General features: G+C 43.6%; 1 protein-coding gene across 4 annotated transcripts in view; it reads left to right on the forward strand.

Moving 5' to 3' along the window:
• The window catches only part of LOC141121793 (uncharacterized), a 139,767-nt gene that overhangs the window by 104,590 nt on the left and 16,193 nt on the right, over positions 1–18,984 (forward strand). For 2 of the 4 annotated variants that reach the window (XM_073611512.1, XM_073611514.1), the window contains 4 exons: positions 12,606–12,703; positions 12,793–13,020; positions 14,498–14,719; positions 14,830–14,971. In XM_073611512.1, the coding sequence (XP_073467613.1) occupies positions 12,606–12,703; positions 12,793–13,020; positions 14,498–14,719; positions 14,830–14,971 (690 nt within the window). Of the gene's footprint in view, positions 1–12,365; positions 12,490–12,605; positions 12,704–12,792; positions 13,021–14,497; positions 14,720–14,829; positions 14,972–18,984 lie in introns of all 4 variants that reach the window. The other 2 variants (XM_073611511.1, XM_073611513.1) reach the window with 2 other exon arrangements.

An 18,984-nucleotide genomic window follows, 5' to 3' on the forward strand; every position in this document is an offset into this window, starting at 1 on the left:
ATTAATCCTGAAGTAAAAAAAGCTGTAAAGCAATAAATAATATATAAACTGGGTCATTCACTTCATCCATAAAGGCATAGTGATTCCAGATCTTCTAGATCACATAGAAGGAGGACTCATCAATGATTTCATACATTTGTTTGGAAGGATAGAAGAATCCTCAGAAGGGATTATGTAGGATGACAGGAAAGGCTTCTGACTGGTGAGATCATCCAAACATAATGATTACATCCATGAACTGGAGTGAGCTCATTGGGGTGATAAAGCCAATCTGTAAACACTCTGTAGACGTTATCCAAGAACTCAGCACACTCCATGTGTGGAGAAAGACTCAAGGTGGATATAGCCTGTCATTTATCATAGGTAGAAATGTCCACACATGGACTTCCACAGGGGCCACCGAGACTACATATATAACTTGTACAGCGTCAGGTCTCCAGGTGGATTTAGACTGTAATTAACTGCTTCCCGTTAGGCCTATAGTAGAATGACAGCCGAGTGGGAGCTCTCCAATCCTGGGTGAACATCATATGAAGTCTTCCAAGTCTAGTAGCCATGCTGCAGCTCCACCAGATGACAGATCATTGTACCGGGCTGGTCCCAGTACTATGTGGTCTCTGTGACCAATCACAGCGATCACATGACAGTTGTACACAAAGAATGGCTTTCATTCATAGCCATTCATTGTGTACTATTGTGAATATCTCTGTGATTGGTCACAGTGATCACATGGTACAGACAGGGCCTATCACATCTGTACCATATGATAGCTGTGACCAATCACTGCTATCACAATAGTACACCCTGTGTCATTCATAAAAATGGTTGCTTATAACAGTAATCATCAAAAAAAAATCCGGATCACCTCCCCAAAGTAGTACAGGGTCAACATGTTAACACTACAAGTGTTACTACGCAAAAAAAAAAGAAAAAAAATTGTAAAAAAATAATAAAATAAATTATTATTATTTTGATATTTTTTAATATTGTTTTTTACATACTGCCACCAGTCAGTATCACTGATCAACACCACACCAGTCCTATGTCACCAGTCGTATTGCTCTGGTGACAAAAAATTATAAAAAAATAAAAATAAAATTCTTCCTTTTTCCATAAAATTGGGCCAAAAATATTACAACTTTGAAAAACTCACCATGCCTTACTAAATTTACTAAATACCTTGGATTGTCTACTTTCCAAAAAGTCATTTGGGGGTATTTGTACTGTCCTGGCATTTTAAGGGCCTCAAGAAACAAGACAGTCCATCATGACATGAGGATTGATTAATTTATAAATGTATATACCATAGTTTATAGACTCTATAACTTCACACAGACTAAATATGAACTAAATAATGATTTGAGTTATTTTTACAAAAGAAATGTTGCAAAATATATTTTGGCCTAAATTTATGAAAAAATATTATTTATTTGCAACATTTTGTACCAGAAAGTAAGAAAACATGTATTTTTTTTTTTTGTGTATATAGCATAAAATAAAACAACCAGCAGTGATTAAATAGCACCAAAAGGAAGCTCTATCTGTTTAAAAAAATGATAAAAATTCCATTTGGGTACAGTGTTGTATGACTGAGTAATTGTCATTCAAAGTGTGGCAGCGCTGAAATCTGAAAATTGGCCTGGACAGGAAGGAGATGAAAGTGTTGGGTACTCAAGTGGTTAATAATGCACAAATGTCCATACAAGGATTTCTACAGGGATCACCGAGACCATCTATGCATGGCTCTGTTGTCACCCATATTACTAGGAGCACATAAAGCAGAAGACCATAGAAAGATATAAAAGTCCATTCACTGTCACGAAGCTTCAGATTGAAGGAACTTCATTCCAGTCACACCATTCATTTTTTTGCACATAAGGACCAAGTTGGTATTGGTGGATCACTAGCAAAAAATGGGAGCATAGGGGGAGGGGAGAGGAACAGAAGAAGGAGGAAGAGGAATGGATCTTTGTAAAGGAGGGGGAATAGGAAGGGAGGGGGCAGGGAGGGATGTTTTCCACAAATGGGGGCAGAGGCGTAGCTTGAATCTTGTGGGCCCCGATGCAAAAGTTGACCTGGCCCCCCCAACTACTTCCAACGTGCGTGCAGATACACCCACCGCATGTCAAGATACTCAAAGTGGCTTAAGAGTTTTGAGTTCCCAGAGTTCCTCTTTACATCAGAGGACAGGGATTACCAGTGGAGAATCAGAGGACAGGGACCCCTGGCAGGTTACTTGGCAGAGCTCCTTTCCCATCCTAGCACTGTATACAGCCCCCCACACACTACACAGGGCTGAAATCACATTCCTTTACACACAGTCTGTCAGTCTTCACAGGGTGTATCTGGCTTTTATGTTGCCCTTCTGACCTGTGAAATTCCCTGGTCAGAGCGGCAGTGTAGTTGCAGTAGGCAGATACACCCTGTGCAGATCATGGTTAACTGGCTGTGTTGTAAAGGAATGTGATTTCAGCCCTGCGGAGAAGGAACAGTATAGAGTGCTGTAATGAGAAAGGAGCTCAGCAGCCAGGCATAGCATGCAGGGTGGAGGGGGTGGTCAGGGGGCTTGGGGGGGGGCAACTTAGATCTGGGAGGGCAAAGCCACGTGACACAAAATCTGGAGCCTGCAGCCCTTCAAGGGCCCACCGAGGAGGTGTTAAGGGATTTGTTTTAGCAATTTCTGACGGTTTCTCTGTCAGTGTTGGCAGGTGTTGGGGGAAGGTCACCTCCCAGAGGTGTGTGTCTTTTCCCCAGTTGTCAGGGAAGTTGGGTAAGTAGACATCCCCAGGTGGGGGTTACAGAGAATCCCAGCTGGTGACTAGGAGACACTGAGCAGTGTCATATGTTATCAGTGACATTGGTCCCATCGTGGCAACAGGACAGCACTCTCCTCCTCTTGCCTCGCTGAGCTCGGTTACCATTCCATGTTGCCAGCACACAGCACAGACACTTCCCCATCCTGGGCTGTTCTCACCTCGTGCTCCTCTCCATCCAGAAAATTGCTCACAGCTTCTCCCCAGCCAATGGGAACAGAGGGGTGTGAACTGTGGAAGGCAAAGTAGAAGCCCAGTACTGGAGCATGGCTGTGGGGCCCTAGGGCAGATCGAAGCTGGATTTTGTGGAGGAAATGATACTATGACAGGGAGGCTGCAGGTGCCCCCTGGAGCTAGGGGCAGGGTTGCGATTGTGACCCCTGCAACCCCTTATGCTACGCCCATGAATGGGGGTAGTCACTCGAAGTGTAACCACACAAGCACAGAGTGGGCAGGGAGGCCCCAAAAGACAGGGGATAGAACAAGATATATACAGGATGGATAAACAATAGATGAAAGTGACTTTTTTTTTTTTTTAACAAGAAAAGATGAAAGTGACTTTACAATCAATTGTAAAGTCAGTTTGATAGACTGATTAAGGTTTGGTCCTAGCTCTGAAGAAAGAAGTATAGAGCTTTAAGGCCCCTTTCACACTGGGGCGACGTCGGCGGTATTTAGCGCCGCTTTACCGTCGTTTTAGCGGCACTATTCGGCCGCTAGCGGGGCAGTTTTAACCCCCGCTAGTGGCCAAAAAAGGGTTAAAACCGCCCACAAAACGCCGCTGCAGCAGCACTATGCCGGCTGTATAGCCGCGCTGCCCCATTGATTTCAATAGGCAGGAGCGGTGTATACACCGCTCCTTCACCGCTCCAAAGATGCTGCTAGTAGGACTTTTTTTAGCGTCCTGCCAGCGCACCGCGCCAGTGTGAAAGCCCTTGGGGCTTTCACATTTGAGACACAGCAGCGGCTGTTTCAGGGCGCTTTGCAGGTGCTATTTTTAGCTCTGTAGCGCCTACAAAGTGCCACAGTATAAATGCAGTGTAAGAGATTGTGTTGCTCTATGGCAGGAAGGTCATTGAAGGTGATTTAGCTGACATAGCTTTAGAACTAGTGGAGACAATTCAGAGATGTGAGAATGGCGAGCAACACATGGTCATGTCCAAAGTAGATCGTGTGGTTTACGTGTTAAATCTCCTTTCTTTCCCCTTTTCGGCAGTAGCTGGAGTACAGTGTTTTGTGTCTGCAGTTACCAAAAAATTAAAACTAATGATAGAATAATAGAAAGATGGCATCTGATAATCATATGGGTGAAGAACGTGTTGCTTAGGAATAGCTTAAGAACTACCATAACATTGTAATCAAGCCTGCCGACAAGGGGGAAAACCTTTTCATCATGGATTGACAAAGATATGTGTTGATGTGTCAAAAATTCTTAAAAAATAAGGAATGGTACACTAAGGTACCAACCATCAACCTGGAGAATGGTCAGAAGATCCTCTTTGTTATGATTGAGGAAGCTTTTGAGAAGGGTATCATTGATAAAAAGACCATGAACTTCTTTAAGTTCTTAAATCCACAGATACCATTTTTTATAGACTTCCAAAAATTCATAAATTGGTAATTGACCCCCCTGGGAGACCTATTATCTTGGGTAGGGGTCCCCTCACCGAGAAAGTCAGTGAGTATATAGATACATTGCTACAACCTCTTGTGGTTGCTTTGCCATCCTTAAGAGGGACACTTTGCACCTCCTGAACGTTTTAAATGATCTATCAGTACCTGATGATGTAATCTTGGTTACATTAGATGTAGAGGCATTATATTCCTCTATCCCTCATAAGAAGGATTTAGAGGTTATAGAAAAACACTCAACTGCAGACCTAGAACCCTGTTTGCACATACAAGTTTTGTTGTTGGTTTACTTAAAGTGACACTAAAGGTTTGAATATTTTTTTTTTTAATAACAAACATGTCATACTTACCTCCAATGTGCAGCTCGTTTTGCACAGAGTGGCCCTGATTCTCATCTTCTGGGGTCCCTCGGCGGCTGTCTCGGCTCCTCCCCACTTCTGATAACCCCCTCTGGGAAGCGCTCTCCCGGGGGGTTACCTTGCGGGCACACTCCCGAGACCTGTATTTGGCGTCCATAGCCGCCGACTACAGGACTCGGCCCCACCCCCCGGCTCTTGCATCATTGGAGTTGATTGACAGCAGCATGAGCCAATGGCTGTGCTGCTATCAATCTATCCAATGAAGAGCCAAGAAGACCGAGGAAAGGAAGAGTGCGTTTGTGACGCTGGACTTTCCAGGGCTCAGGTAAGAAAAATGGGGGGGGGGGCTGGGGGGCCAGTGATCGTAAGATGTTTTTTCACTTTAATGCATAGGATGCATTAACGTGAAAAAAACATGAACCTTTACAACCCCATTTAAAGAGGTTGTAAACCTCAGGAAAAAAAAAACCCTGCAAGACAAGGGCATTAAATATTTACCTTAGAACTAAGCTGTTCAACATCTTCATGTACATCCATATTGTCACCATCCTCTGGCATGATGAAACTCAGGACTATGGGAGGCTTGTAGATTTATTAGGATAAATTCTCATATACCTAGGATGTTGGGACCATTACACTTTTGGATCTGACTATCCAGAATACGGAGAATGGTATCTCAGTATTTGTGTGGATATTGGTTGGCTTTGAGGTGTTTGTATGTTTACTGTAAGGTACATTATTTGGGTGCTAGTGTTTGGTGTTTGTTTGCTTCTATGTTCCAGTTTGTCACTTTGGTTGCCCCCCCCCCAGGTTTAGTCTGCCTTATGGACTGGTAATTCTCCCTTTTAGCCACATGGGGGTAGTATGAGAGGTGGTGTCATACTCTGCCCATCGTCACATCACCTACTCATGTGCATCATGATGTTTTTGGACATTTTAATTTTTTTTGTGTTGTGGTGCTTCCGATGTGAGGATGCGATTCAGTTCGCAACTGCAGCGCTATACAAATCCTTCATTCATTCATTCATTCACACTACGATGTGCCTTTGGCTTGCTGGAAAGGAATGGGTTTAAAAATGGAACACCCTGTTATTCAGAGAAAAGGAGCAGGAAGGCTATTTGCCATCCTCCACGTCTCTGGGTGCCATCTTTTCTACCTTGTCTGGTATTAAAGCGGAGGTCCACCCTAAAAAACATTTATGCATTAAAATTTTCTTTGAAATAAATTAAAAAACATAGGGCTCGCTGGACAGGTAAGTGCCCTTATTAAAAGTCAGCAGCTACAGTGTTTGTAGTTGCTGACTTTTAAATAAAAAAATGGCTGGAACACCGCTTTAATGGATGGTGTATACTACTGTGGGCAGGGCAGTCTCTGAGTCTCTGAGGAAGTTTGGATAGCCATAAAACTGGTCAGATGTTAGTCTTTCCCCCATCTGATGCTATGGTGGGGCTCTCTATATCTCTCCATTGGATAGACTTTTGTTCTTACACCTGGAATGAAGGTCCTTTGAGCTAAAATTCCATGACAGTGAGTGGACTTTTATGGGCTCCTAGTAATATGTGTGACATCCAAGCCATACATAGATGGTATTGGTGGTTCCTGTAGAAATTATATGGACATTTGTGCATTATTAATTACAGGCTAAATCTGCCTGGAGTTGAATCAGAAAAGGGCTGGCGACTTGGATGCTCTTGAATAAAAGTCCTTTATTTGGTTATATGGGTACACGGGTACAGGCTATGCTGACACGTTTCGGCTTAGAAGCCTTCATCAAAGCTTTGATGAAGACTTCTTAGCCGAAACGCGTCAGAGCAGCCTGTACCCGTGTACCCATGTAACCAAATAAAGGACTTTTATTCAAGAGCATCCAAGTCGCCGGCCCTTTTCTGATTCAAGTACTGCATTTTGGGGCCTAAACGTCCTGGCTAGAGCACCGGTCCACAGTTCATATATCATCATATTGGCAGTGGACCTGGGGTATCAGTTTGCTTCTTTAAATCTGCCTGGAGACCTGGGAACACTGTATAAATTGTAAATGTAGTCTTGTGGTCCTCGTGGATGTCCATGTGTGGATACTTTTAACTACTATCATTACTATTATAAATTTACAGGATTTAAATAGTGCCAACAGTTTGTGCAGTGCTTTACAGTTTAAAGGGAGACAGTACAGTTAAAATACAAGAGGGTTAAGAAGGCCTTGCTCATAAGAGCTTACAATCTAATGTGGTGGGGCCAGGGCCAGATTAAGAGCATCATTGGCCTGGTGCTGAGGATTTTGGTGGGCCTTTTTATGGAAACAAAATGAAAATGCAAACAATTTTTTGCTAAAACAAATTAAATATACTCTCACCAGTAATACCAGCTGTGCAGCCTTTGAGCAGCAGCAACACCAACACCACCAATACCACCTGCTATGCAGTCTCTCACCAGCAGCAACATAGGGAGACCACAATTCCAAACTGCCATTCAGGGACAACCCCCCCTTCCCAAAAAAAGATGAGGGTGGGGGAGGTAGCCTCAGGGTTGATGGGGAAATAGGTGGTGGAGGTGATTTGTCAGGCAAATGGCTGGTGTTAGCACTTAAATTCATCCTGACACCATGCTTGATATGGTGTCAGGATGATCAAATTCCATTATTTCTATTACTACATTGTAATATATCGTGAAATAGTTCAACTCACCATGATGCAGAATCAGTGGGGACCTGAGCTTGTCACTTTCCACCAGATGCAACTTGTTACCTGCCACCATTGCTTGCCACCAGATGCAGCTTGTCACTTGCCACCCATAGCCTGCCACCAGATGTAGTGTATCACTTTCCACAGTTGCCTGCAGCTAGATGCAGCACGTCACTTGCCACCAGCAGCCTGCCACCAGATACAGTGTGCCACTTGCAACCAGATACAGTGTGCTACTTGCCACCCACAGCCTGCCACAGATACAGTGTGCCACTTTACACCAGCAGCCTGCTACCAGATACAATGTGCCACTTGCCACCAGATACAGTGTGCCATTTGCCACCAGCAGCCTGCCACCAGATACAGTGTGCCAACTGCCACCAGCAGCCTGCCACCAGATACAGTGTGCCACCTGCCACCAGATACAGTGTGCCATCTGCTACCAGCAGCCTACCACCAGATACAGTGTGCCACCTGCCACCAGATACAGTGTGCCACTTGCCACTAGCAGCCTGCCACCAGAAACAGTGTGCCACTTGCCACCGACAGCCTGTCACCAGATACAGTGTGCAACTTGCCACCAGATACAGTGTGCCACTTGCCACCCAGAGACTGCCACCAGATGCAATGTGCCACTTCCTACCAGTAGCCTGCCACTCCCTCCAGGACTCTTCCTGGATGGGTAGAAGGGACCGGGCCTGCATAGTCAAATAAATCCCTAGAGCCCCCACCCCTGCTGAGCTGGGATAATATGGCTGTGTGTAAAATGAATGCCAGCAGTATTGATCAGACCAAGTTCTACAGAGGGGGGTGTGTACAAGCCTTTGGGCGCACACTGGTGTGCTGCAGTTTTGGCTGCACTGCTTGTGTATCTTCAGTTTTAGCTGCAGTCCTATTGATTTATATCAAGTTGCAGGTTTTTGCCACATTTATTGATAATGCGCCAAAGATGCAGCATGCAGGAATTTTGGTGCGCTTTCAGAAAAAACATGCAACCTAATAGAAATCAATAGGACTGTTGGTAAAACGCAGGAAAACTGCGGATACACCAGCATTGGGTCAAAACACAGCAAACCAGTGTGAACCCACTTAAAAGCACAAGGAACCAAGTCTAAACATATTGGCTGCAGTTATAACACCCATTGCTGAAGGAAAAAGTATAAAAAAAGAGGGGGGAGAAAAGGGAGATAAGAGTCCAGTCACTGAGCTCACACTTGGCTGGTCGGAAGCTTATCACTGCGATATTGTGTTCACCTTATCTGCAGGCTGCTCTGTACAGAATTTCCCACCCACACGGCTCCTCACTTCACGGACTTTACAGAGGGAGAGGAAAGAGAGGGGGAACGCAGAGCCATTTGTGTAGGGGGGAACTGTACACTGTGACACTGTAATAACCACAGTGAGCCGACACAGGTACACCCCTACATTTACACACAGCTTATCCTGTCCCATAGACATTTATGGACAGGAGAAATCGGGCTTGTACTGCTGGCTGGGCGAGCCGATTTTAAGGCAGGGGCCTGGAGCCGCAGCTCCAATAGCCCCTATGTTAATCCGGCCCTGGGTAGAGCAGGTGGTAGAAAAGGTTATAACTGTGGGGGATGAGCTGATGGAAGAGTTAAAAGTTGGAGGTGTGATAGGCTTCCCTGAAGAGATGAGTCTACCTATGATAAATGACAGGCTAAACCTACCTTGGGACTTTCTCCACACCAGAAGTGTGCTGAGTTCTTGGATAACGTCTGAATGGTGTTTACAGATTGGCTTTATCAACCCAACGAGCTCTCTCCAGTTCATGGATGGGAGAGCTCCCACTCGGCCATCATTCTACTATAGGCCTGGCGAGAATCAATTCATTACAGGCTAAATCCTCCTGAAGACCTGGGGACACTGTACACGTTATATATGTAGTCTCAGTGGTCCCTGTGGAAGTCTATATATGGACACATCTACCTATGATAAATGACAGGCTAAATCCACCTTGAGACTTCCTCCACACCTGGAGTGTGCTGAGTTCTTGGATAATGTCTACACAGTGTTTACAGATTGACTTTATCACCCCAACAAACTCGCCCCAGTTCATGGATGTAATCATTATGTTTGGATGATCTCACCAGTCAGGAGACTTTTCTGTCATCCTACATGATCCCTTCTGAGGAGAATGAAGAAAATCAACTGCCACTCTTTCCACTGGAAAATTGACTAGGGCAATATGGGGAGATTTTGGCATAGAGAGACCTGTAATCTTACGTATCAAATAAAAAATCTTATTCCAGTACCTTCTAATTTTAGGGCAATCTCACCAAGTGTTCACAACCTCTGGAACAAAGGCGGATACTGATGGGTAAAGTTGAGCTAATTTGGATAGAACTAGGTACCATCGCATCAGTACCTTCAGACTCGCCTCCACCAAGGTAATGTTTAGCAACCCTTGGTAGAAGCGAGAGAAGGCCCCATGCCATTCCTCCAAGTCCCATACCTGCGAGTGTTCTCTCACCCATTCCACCATGTAAAGGGGCTTAGTGAGATCAGTGACTTGTAAATCACAGGCATTCCCCCCTCTACTCCATGGTCTGGCCACACCATTGTTCATAGGCCAAGATTCTGGGAGGTTCGGGTTTAGTCACCCATAAAGAGTGTAAAAAATGGGAGATTTGGAGAAATCTGAACTTCTCTTTCCGTGGCATATCCAGTCTACTTATACAAAAGCTTAGAGAGATCGGACCTGAAGACTTGAAAAAGTGACCAATCCTATACAACCCTTTGTTCAGCCACCATTTAAAAGTTTTGATATCCATGCCTGGAAGAAATTGAGGGTTATGAAACAGATGGGCTAATGGGTGACTATCAGAGACCAACTCTGGGGGACCTCTAAGTCCACCCTATAGGGTTACTGAAAAAGAGATTTGTAGCTAAGATAGAGGGACAAGGAGGACACCACATTAGGTAGTCCAGAGTGAACTGGGGTACCGACTGTCATTCCATATCCACCCAATTGGGTTTAGTAACTCGGTAATATATGATTGAGATGTGGGCTAGTTGAGCGGCTTGATAGAACCACAATAGGTTTGACAGACCAAGACCGCCTTTATCACGAGCGCAAAATAGGACCCTCTTAGACACTCGATTCCCTTTCGAACCCCACATGAAGTCAATCATTTTCACTTGAAAATGCTGTAGAGGGTCTTTAATGATAGGAAAGATCAGAAGAGGAATAGTACACGGGGGAACAAAATCATCTTGATCTAATTAACTGATTAAAGAAGTAGGTGCAAAGTGGAAGCAGTAGATCTGCAGAGAATATTATTTGAGCCCCTAGCACTTTATATATGAATGTCTCCACATATTTTAGTGTATTTGTGATGATTTATGTGCACACACAATAGGACAGCGCTGTGACACATAATGCTCTTCTAGTTGATAAAGGGAATACTTACCTTTGTTACAGCAGCAGTCCGGTATAAGTTATTTTTGTAGGTATTTGAGTTGTTACACATAGCGCGGGTTTTATTCTATTTATATTGGTGACATAATTGCCCAAATCTGGGGATCAGGAGCCATTTCCACCCTTTACTCTCGGCTGGGGTTCTTTGTATCCATATAACAGATGTTCTACATGACTAAATCTGCAATCAATCTTACTGCAAAATCAAAGGGGCCAAAATGTCTCCCCCCCAAGTAGTAATATATTTCTATCCCCCTTGGTGGGAGTGGAGATGACCCATCTATAAGGATATACAGTACATACACACACAGCACAAGGCCGTGTTCACACTACGAGATGTTTCTCAGGGCTGCAGTTCCTCTGAGCTCCACAAGGTGGTGATCTCACCTCTACCCAGACAGGAAGTCTCTATGGAACACAGACAGGAAGTGATGTCAGATGCAGACAAGATGATGAATGAGGTACAAAGTACAAAGGAGACGTTGCTGGAAGAAGTAGCAGAGGAGGTAATAAGATCTTATTTTCTATTTACACCCAGTAACCCCCGTCATGTCCGTCCTCTTCCTCCATAGTCACTGTGATGTCTTTTATCTCCAGCAGATGATGATACACACATATATAGTGTGGAAATGTAGATTAACCCCTTCAGGAGGATCAGTTGATGATGAATAGTGATGGTCTCGGGTGTGTTCGAAACCCCACATTCCCGATCCCGCCAGGAAGCCGACACTACACAGCGCTAATCACAGGCACTGAGACATTTCCTGGTCCGCACAGATCAGGAAATGTCTCACTGCCTGTGATTAGCGATGTGCAGTGTCGGCTTCCTGCCGGGATCAGGAATGTGGGGTTTCAAACACGCCCGAGCCCATCACTAATGATGAATATATCTTCCTTCCAAAGCTGGCCATACATGGTTCAGTTTTATCGTTCAGCCAGCGGGATGAGAGGAAAAAACTGAACCGATTCCCCCATCCATTTTTTCTGATGCTCTTAGGATGTGGGCGGACCCTTGGTGTCCTCACTAGCAAAGTGGGACTGTTGGTCCTGTGTTGTATTTAATGATGTCAAAATGTCTGCAACAAGGTTTTAACTTGCATAGTGTGGGGGTCCTGTGTGGGTAAATTATACCTCAGCCTGAAGGGAGGCTTTAATAAAATGGAGACCTGAATGGAGAGGTGAGGAGGATCCTGGGAATATCATTTCATTTGACTATTTTTGTTCAGATCTAGAGTTTTCCTCCTGTGAAGTCTGAAGATCATATGACCATCACATTGCCTCCACCTCCCTCCCTGATAGAATAGAGAAATATAAAGAAGATTCTAGAAGTCACCAGAGAGATCATGGAGGAGAGGTGAGCGGTGCTGGGAATTCTGGGACATTATCCAGTAACAGACAAGGGATGTGTCTGGATGGTGACTGTATCATTGTGTGTGTCAGGTTCCTATAAGGTGTCAGGATGTCACTGTCTATTTCTCCATGGAGGAGTGGGAGTATTTAGAAGGACACAAGGATCTCTACAAGGACGTCATGATGGACAATCAGCCGCCCCTCACATCACCGGGTAAGAGGAGACTTTATTGTAAAGGAGAGAGCAGTACGGAGGGTCCACCTAGATCCCCCATCATCTGATAAACACATAGAAACAATGTATTCAGTCAGTGTGTGTGTTTCCTACAGATGGATCCAGTAATGGGAACCCACCAGAGAGATGTCCCCGTCCTCTGTATTCCCGGGATTCCACACAGGAAGGTCACACCATCCCTCACCATCATCAGGTAGATGAGGAACAATCACTGATAGTATCATTAGGATCTGTACATTATCTGCATTGTTACCTTTGATGTAAATTTCTTTTTATATTCAGAGTGGAAACCTGAGAGATTCTGAAGTTGAGGTTAAAGAAGGGATAAAAGAGGAGGATGATGAGGATGGGGTGATGGAGGAGTCAGAGTTTCTAAATGAACACAAAGATCTGTACCATGACTCCAAGGTGGAATCATCCAGCTACAGAAACCCACCAGAGAGATGTCCCTGTCCTCTGTATTCCCGGGATTCCACACAGGAAGATAACACCATCCCTCACCATCATCAGGTAGATGATTGACATTTATTGGTAGATATGATTAATACATGGAAGCAAAATATAGTGTAGCCCAACCAAAAAAACAATCATAATAAATCAAGTCCTCATATTATCAAAATTCCACTGTTCAACTTTCAGTGACAGTTCATTAATATACAGTGACCACCACCTCTAGCTGGAATGCCTGCTCACCTCCAAAAGTTGACCCTGCTACAGAGTCACACACGCCTGGAATATATATCTCGGGATACCTCAGGGTAAACGACTCCCCCTTCTGGTGTTCCTGGACAAGACAGACCTCCTCCCGGTTTCTCCCAATGTCGACCCTACTACAGAGTCACACACGCCTGGTGTAATATATTACATGGGGGTGGGAAAATTTGAGGGGCCCTCTATATGAGGCTCCCATGCAAACCAAATCATTGTTCCTGGGTGCGTCCTACCTCTCCTAAACTGAAGAATGAACTTTGACGTTTACCATACAGAAATCTGTCAGGAATCTGTGAAAGTATTTATATATTACACCAGGCATGTGTGACTTCTGTAGTGGTGTCAACATTGTGAGAACCCGGGAGGTGGTCTGTCTTGTCCAGGAACACCAGGAGGAGGAGTTGTTTTCCCTGAGGTATCCTGAGAGATATATTCCAGGCGTGTGACTCTGTAGTGGGGTCAACTTTTGGAGGTGAGCAGGCATTCCAGCTAGAGGTGGTGGTCACTGAAGTCACTGGATATTAATGAACTGTCACTGAAAGTTGCACAACGGTGGGATTTTGATAATACGAGGACTTGATTTATTATTATTGTTTTTTGGTTACTATACTATATATATATACTACACTATATTTTGTTTGCTAGTATTTCAATGAGAGTCACGTGTGGATTCACTCTAATGCTGCGTACACACAATCGCACAGTCCGACAACAAAATCCTTTTTTTTTTTCCGACGGATGTTGGCTCAAACTTGTCTTGCATACACACAGTCACACAAATGTTCTCATAAAATTCCGAACGTCAAGAACGCGGTGACATACAACACGTACGACGAGCCGAGAAAAATTAAGTTCATTAGCCAGTGCGGCTCTTCTGCTTGATTCCGAGCATGTGTGAAATTTTGTGCGTCGGAATTGTGTACACACAATCAGAATTTGTTGTTGGAAAATTTGAGATCCAGATCTCACTCAAATTTTGTTTGTTGGAAATTCCGATGGAAAATGTCCGATGAAGCCTACACATGGTCGAAATTTCCAACAACAAGCTCCCATCGGACATTTGTTGTCAGAAATTCCGACCGTGTGTATGCGGCATAAGAGGTGTGGGCAGCAATTACATCAAGCCTATTAATATAGGCTGATACATTGAATACTTCATTTTATTATATTTACTCACATCATTTTTGTATTGTATATTGCGCTGATAATATATTTTCTCACATTATGATTTATACACAGCATGTTTATTACAATGAATGTTTTATTATATATACAGAGTGGAAACCTCGGGGATGATAATATTGGTGTTAAAGAAGAGTATAAAGAGGAGGATGAGGAGTATGGAGTGATGGAGGAGTTTTCAGAAGGACACAAGGATATGATGGAGCCACCAAATACCAGGAACCCACCAGAGAGAAGTCCCCTTCCTCTGTATTCCCGGGATTCCACACAGGAAGGTCACACCATCCCTCACTGTTACAAGGTTGTTGAAACAGAGGTTATAAAACATTTAAACCTATAGAGACAATGTGTGGATTTTTTTTGTGATGTCACAATAATAAATCTTATAACTTACAGATGATATTCTCTCTCATTTTCTTGATTTAGAGTGGAGATCCAATCGATATAGAATTTGAGGTTAAAGCAGAAGAAGAAGAGAGGTATGTGAGGGATGATCAGCAGTCTATGGAGGAGGATGGAATAACGGGGACATTTATAGAGGAGGACACTCCTACAGAGATCAGCACAGGTGGGTCATTAACACTAAATACATTCCTCCACCCATACTGCTCACTGATTGGTCCATAGTAGGGCAGGGACTGGTTGATATTAGCCTGTATTACCCTGGTCACTTTCCTGAGCTGTGTTCCCCGTCCTGTATTCCTGTATTTCTCTCGGATAATCTTCCTTCTCTGTGCTGCAGACACAATTTATGTATCTACACTGGATTTATGAAGATTCTGGGGTTCAGCTGGCAGCAAAATTTTCATTTTCACCATAGGCGTTACTAGATCTAGGCACCTGGGGTATGTGCTTTGGGTCTCCTTACCCATATCCAGGTCTAGTAAGATCTCTGACAGAACAATTCTCCCAGGATTACTTGTTCTGTTGTCTGCTGGCTGTGCCGGGTGGAGGGATATGTCTGTATAGTCTCAGACCCAAGTCACTGAGTGCAGTCTCAGGAGATGGGAGGCAGCGGTGTGGGACCTCTGCAACTTGTCTCATATAAACATTTAATCTTCCACTGATTACTGAATACCAGTATTATGAGTCCTGACCCTTACACTGTATAATTTATATTGTTCATTACATACTCCTGACCCCTGCACTATATTCTCTATGTTGTACATTACATCATTCTGATGCTATAAAATCCTAACTGTTGTATCCTATATAATTTGTATATTACATAGGCCTTACTTTTTTTGCACCCATTTTCTACCAGCTGGACATTTTATATCTGATGATTTGATTGGAGCACAGACTTTTACATATTGATAATATTGTGATAACATCCTCAAGCTTTGGAACCTTAAACAGAAAGTGATAATGAGGGAGGAGTCAATAACCCAATGATGGTGGTCTTCAGGATCAGTCCAGTCTTCATCTTGGTTGTTCTCCCCCCATCCTCGCTCTCTGACCTGACTAAGGTCCATGAATAAAGAAATGAACTGATAGGAGATTCAGAGATGTTGGGCTGAAACAACTAATCGATTATGAAAATAGTTGTCAACTATTTTCATAATCGATTAGTTGGTCAGTGGATTAATTGGCCTGCATACAGAATGCATTATTTCTTTACAAATCAGAAAATGCAGCTCCGTACACCATCCATACATGTCAGTAAATGCCTGAGAACTTGAATGCGTGAGGAGCAATGCCTCATGGGACATGTAGTCCTGGGCAAGAGAAGGAAGCAAGTGATTCTAAAGGCAGATGTTTTTGTACCTTGCTATAGGGGAACTCTATACTATACTTTGCGGCTTCCTATAGGGGGATTCTGAAGGCAGGAGGAGCCAGAAGAGCATGTCCACTTCAGCTTGTCCCCTATTGGAGCGGATGCAGCAGTGCTGTAGGCTGGATCTGAAGTGCCCACAGCGCTGATCTGTGACCATTCCTACCCATCCATGCTCCATCCATGGCTCAGCCATGCCCAGCCATGCTCATCCGTGCCCATCCATGGCTCATCTGTGCCCATTCATGGATCATTCATGCTCATCTATGCCACATCAGTGCTCATCCATGCCACATTCATGCCACATCAGTATATGTCAATATACTATGCCATATTCATGCCAATACAGTGCCCATCAGTGTCTCACAAAAGTGTAATAGGTAGTCAAATTAGATGTGTAATTTATGCTCCTAGGACACCTGACGGTGCTCCCTGCATGTTGGGCCTCTGTATTTGGCCTGGCTGTGAAAAAGTCTCACACATGGTATCGCCAGGAGGAGTAGCATAATGTATTTTGGGGTGTAATTTGTGGTATGTAGGGATGGGCGAACGGTTCAGCCCGAGCATGAGCTTGGCCCGAACATTGGCTGTTCGCACATTCGCCGAACAACTGAATTATCAGGACTTTGGACTATTTGTTCGACCTGCCAAATGACCACAATGCACTGCGCCGCCACACAGTGCATTGAAAGCCCTGATTTGGCTAAAGCAATGAAAGCTTTGCCCAATCAGGGCACAGAGCACTGTCAGAGCCATGATTGGATGCTGTCATGATGACTCTATCCAATCATGGCTCATTGCTGTTAGTCCTGCCCCATTCCTATAAAAGTATTCTTTCAATAGCAGGCATTTTCAGTGTGATATCAGCATGGAGAAAGATAGAACAGGGATTTGTTCAGTGCTATTAAACATTTAGTGTGCTATAAGGTGCTATTCTGATTCTATTGTCAGTGTAGAATATCAGTTTAGTGTGAGTGTAGTGCGATCACCATTTATCTTTACATTAGTTTGAATGTAGGGATAGTTCAGTCAGTGTGAGTTTAGTGACCGTTTAACACAGTATATTTCATTGCGATACTGCAAGTTTTACGTCATATATTTCAGTGCCTTACATGCCGTTTAATGCAGTTTATTTCAGTGCATTACTGTAAGTTTAACATTGTATATTTCAGTGTGTTATCTTCCATTTAATGCAATACAGTTCAGTGCATTAAGTTTAACGCTGTATATTTAAAAAGGGATCAAAGTCTTTACCAAGTAACTATAGACCTGTTAGTTTAACTTCTATAGTCGGGAAGATACTGGAGAGTTTAATAAAAGAGCACATAGATGAGTCCTTGCTGGAAAAAATATTTTAAGCAACAGACAGCATGGGTTCATGAAAGACAGAAGTTGTGAAACCACCCTGATTTCTTTTTATGAGGAGGTAAGTATAACCTTGGACAGAGGGGTGGCGGTGGACATCGTATACCTGGATTTTGCAAAGGCATTTGACACAGTTCCCCACACACGGCTCATGGGTAAGGTAAAGTCCACAGGCTTGGAAAGATCAATTTGTAAATGGATAGAAAACTGGCTAAAAGACAGAATTCAGAGAGTAGTGGTTAATGACTCTTACTCTGAATGGTCTAAGGCAGTGTTTCTCAACTCCAGTCCTCAAGGCGCCCCAGCAGGTCATGTTTTCAGGATTTCCCTGGGATGAAACAGCTGTGGTAATTACTAAGACAGTGAAAATGATCAAATCACCTGTGCAAAATAATGGTGAGCCTGAAAACATGACCTGTTGGGGCGCCTTGAGGACTGTAGTTGAGAAACACTGGTCTAAGGTTATTAATGGTGTACCCCAAGGTTTAGTGCTGTCTAATTGGGCAACTAAGTGGCAAATGAGGTTTAATGTTGATAAATGTAAAGTTATGCACTTGGGGCTAAGAATATGCATCATACATACTAGGGGGAGTACAACTGGGGGAATCAATTGTGGAGACAGATCTGGGGGTTTTGGTAGATCATAAGCTCAACAATAGCATACAATGCCAAGCTGTGGTTTTGAAAGCGAGCAAAGGCCCTTATTGTATTAAGAGAGGTATGGACTCCAGAGAGACATATCATTTTGCCCCTGTACAAATCATTAGTAAGACCTCATCTTGAATATGCAGTTCAGTTTTGGGCACCAGTTCCCCAAAAGCATATCAGGAACTGGAGAAAGTGCAGAGAAGGGCATCCAGACTAATAAGATGCATGGAGGAGCTCAGCTATGAGGAAAGATTAGAGGAACTGAATCTATTCCCTCTTGAGAAGAGGAGATTAAGGGGGGATATAATCAACATGTACAAATACATAAGTGGTCCATATAGTGAACTTGGTGTTGAGTTATTCACTTTAAGGTCATCACAGAGGACAAGGGGGCACTTTTTACGTCTAGAGAAAAAAAGATTTAATCTCCAAATACAGAAAGGTTTCTTCACAGCAAGAGCTGTGAAAATGTGGAATAGGCTCCTCCCAGAGGTGGTTCTGGTAAGCTCAGTAGATTGCTTTAAAAAAGACCTGGATTCTTTCCTAAATGTACATAATATAACTGGGTACTAACATTTATAGGTAAAGTTGATCCAGGGAAAATCTGATTGCCTCTCGGGGGATCAGGAAGGAATTTTATTTTATTTATTTTTTGGTTGAACTGGATGAACTTGTGTCTTTTTTCAACCTGACTAAATATGTATATTGCAGTGCGTTACCTTCCGTTTACCGCAGTATAGTTCAGTGCGTTACTGCAGGTTTAACGCTGTATATTTGAGTGCGTTGTCTTTCAT

This window comes from Aquarana catesbeiana, unplaced genomic scaffold (assembly GCF_042186555.1).
Source record: "Aquarana catesbeiana isolate 2022-GZ unplaced genomic scaffold, ASM4218655v1 unanchor232, whole genome shotgun sequence".
NCBI lineage: Eukaryota > Metazoa > Chordata > Amphibia > Anura > Ranidae > Aquarana > Aquarana catesbeiana.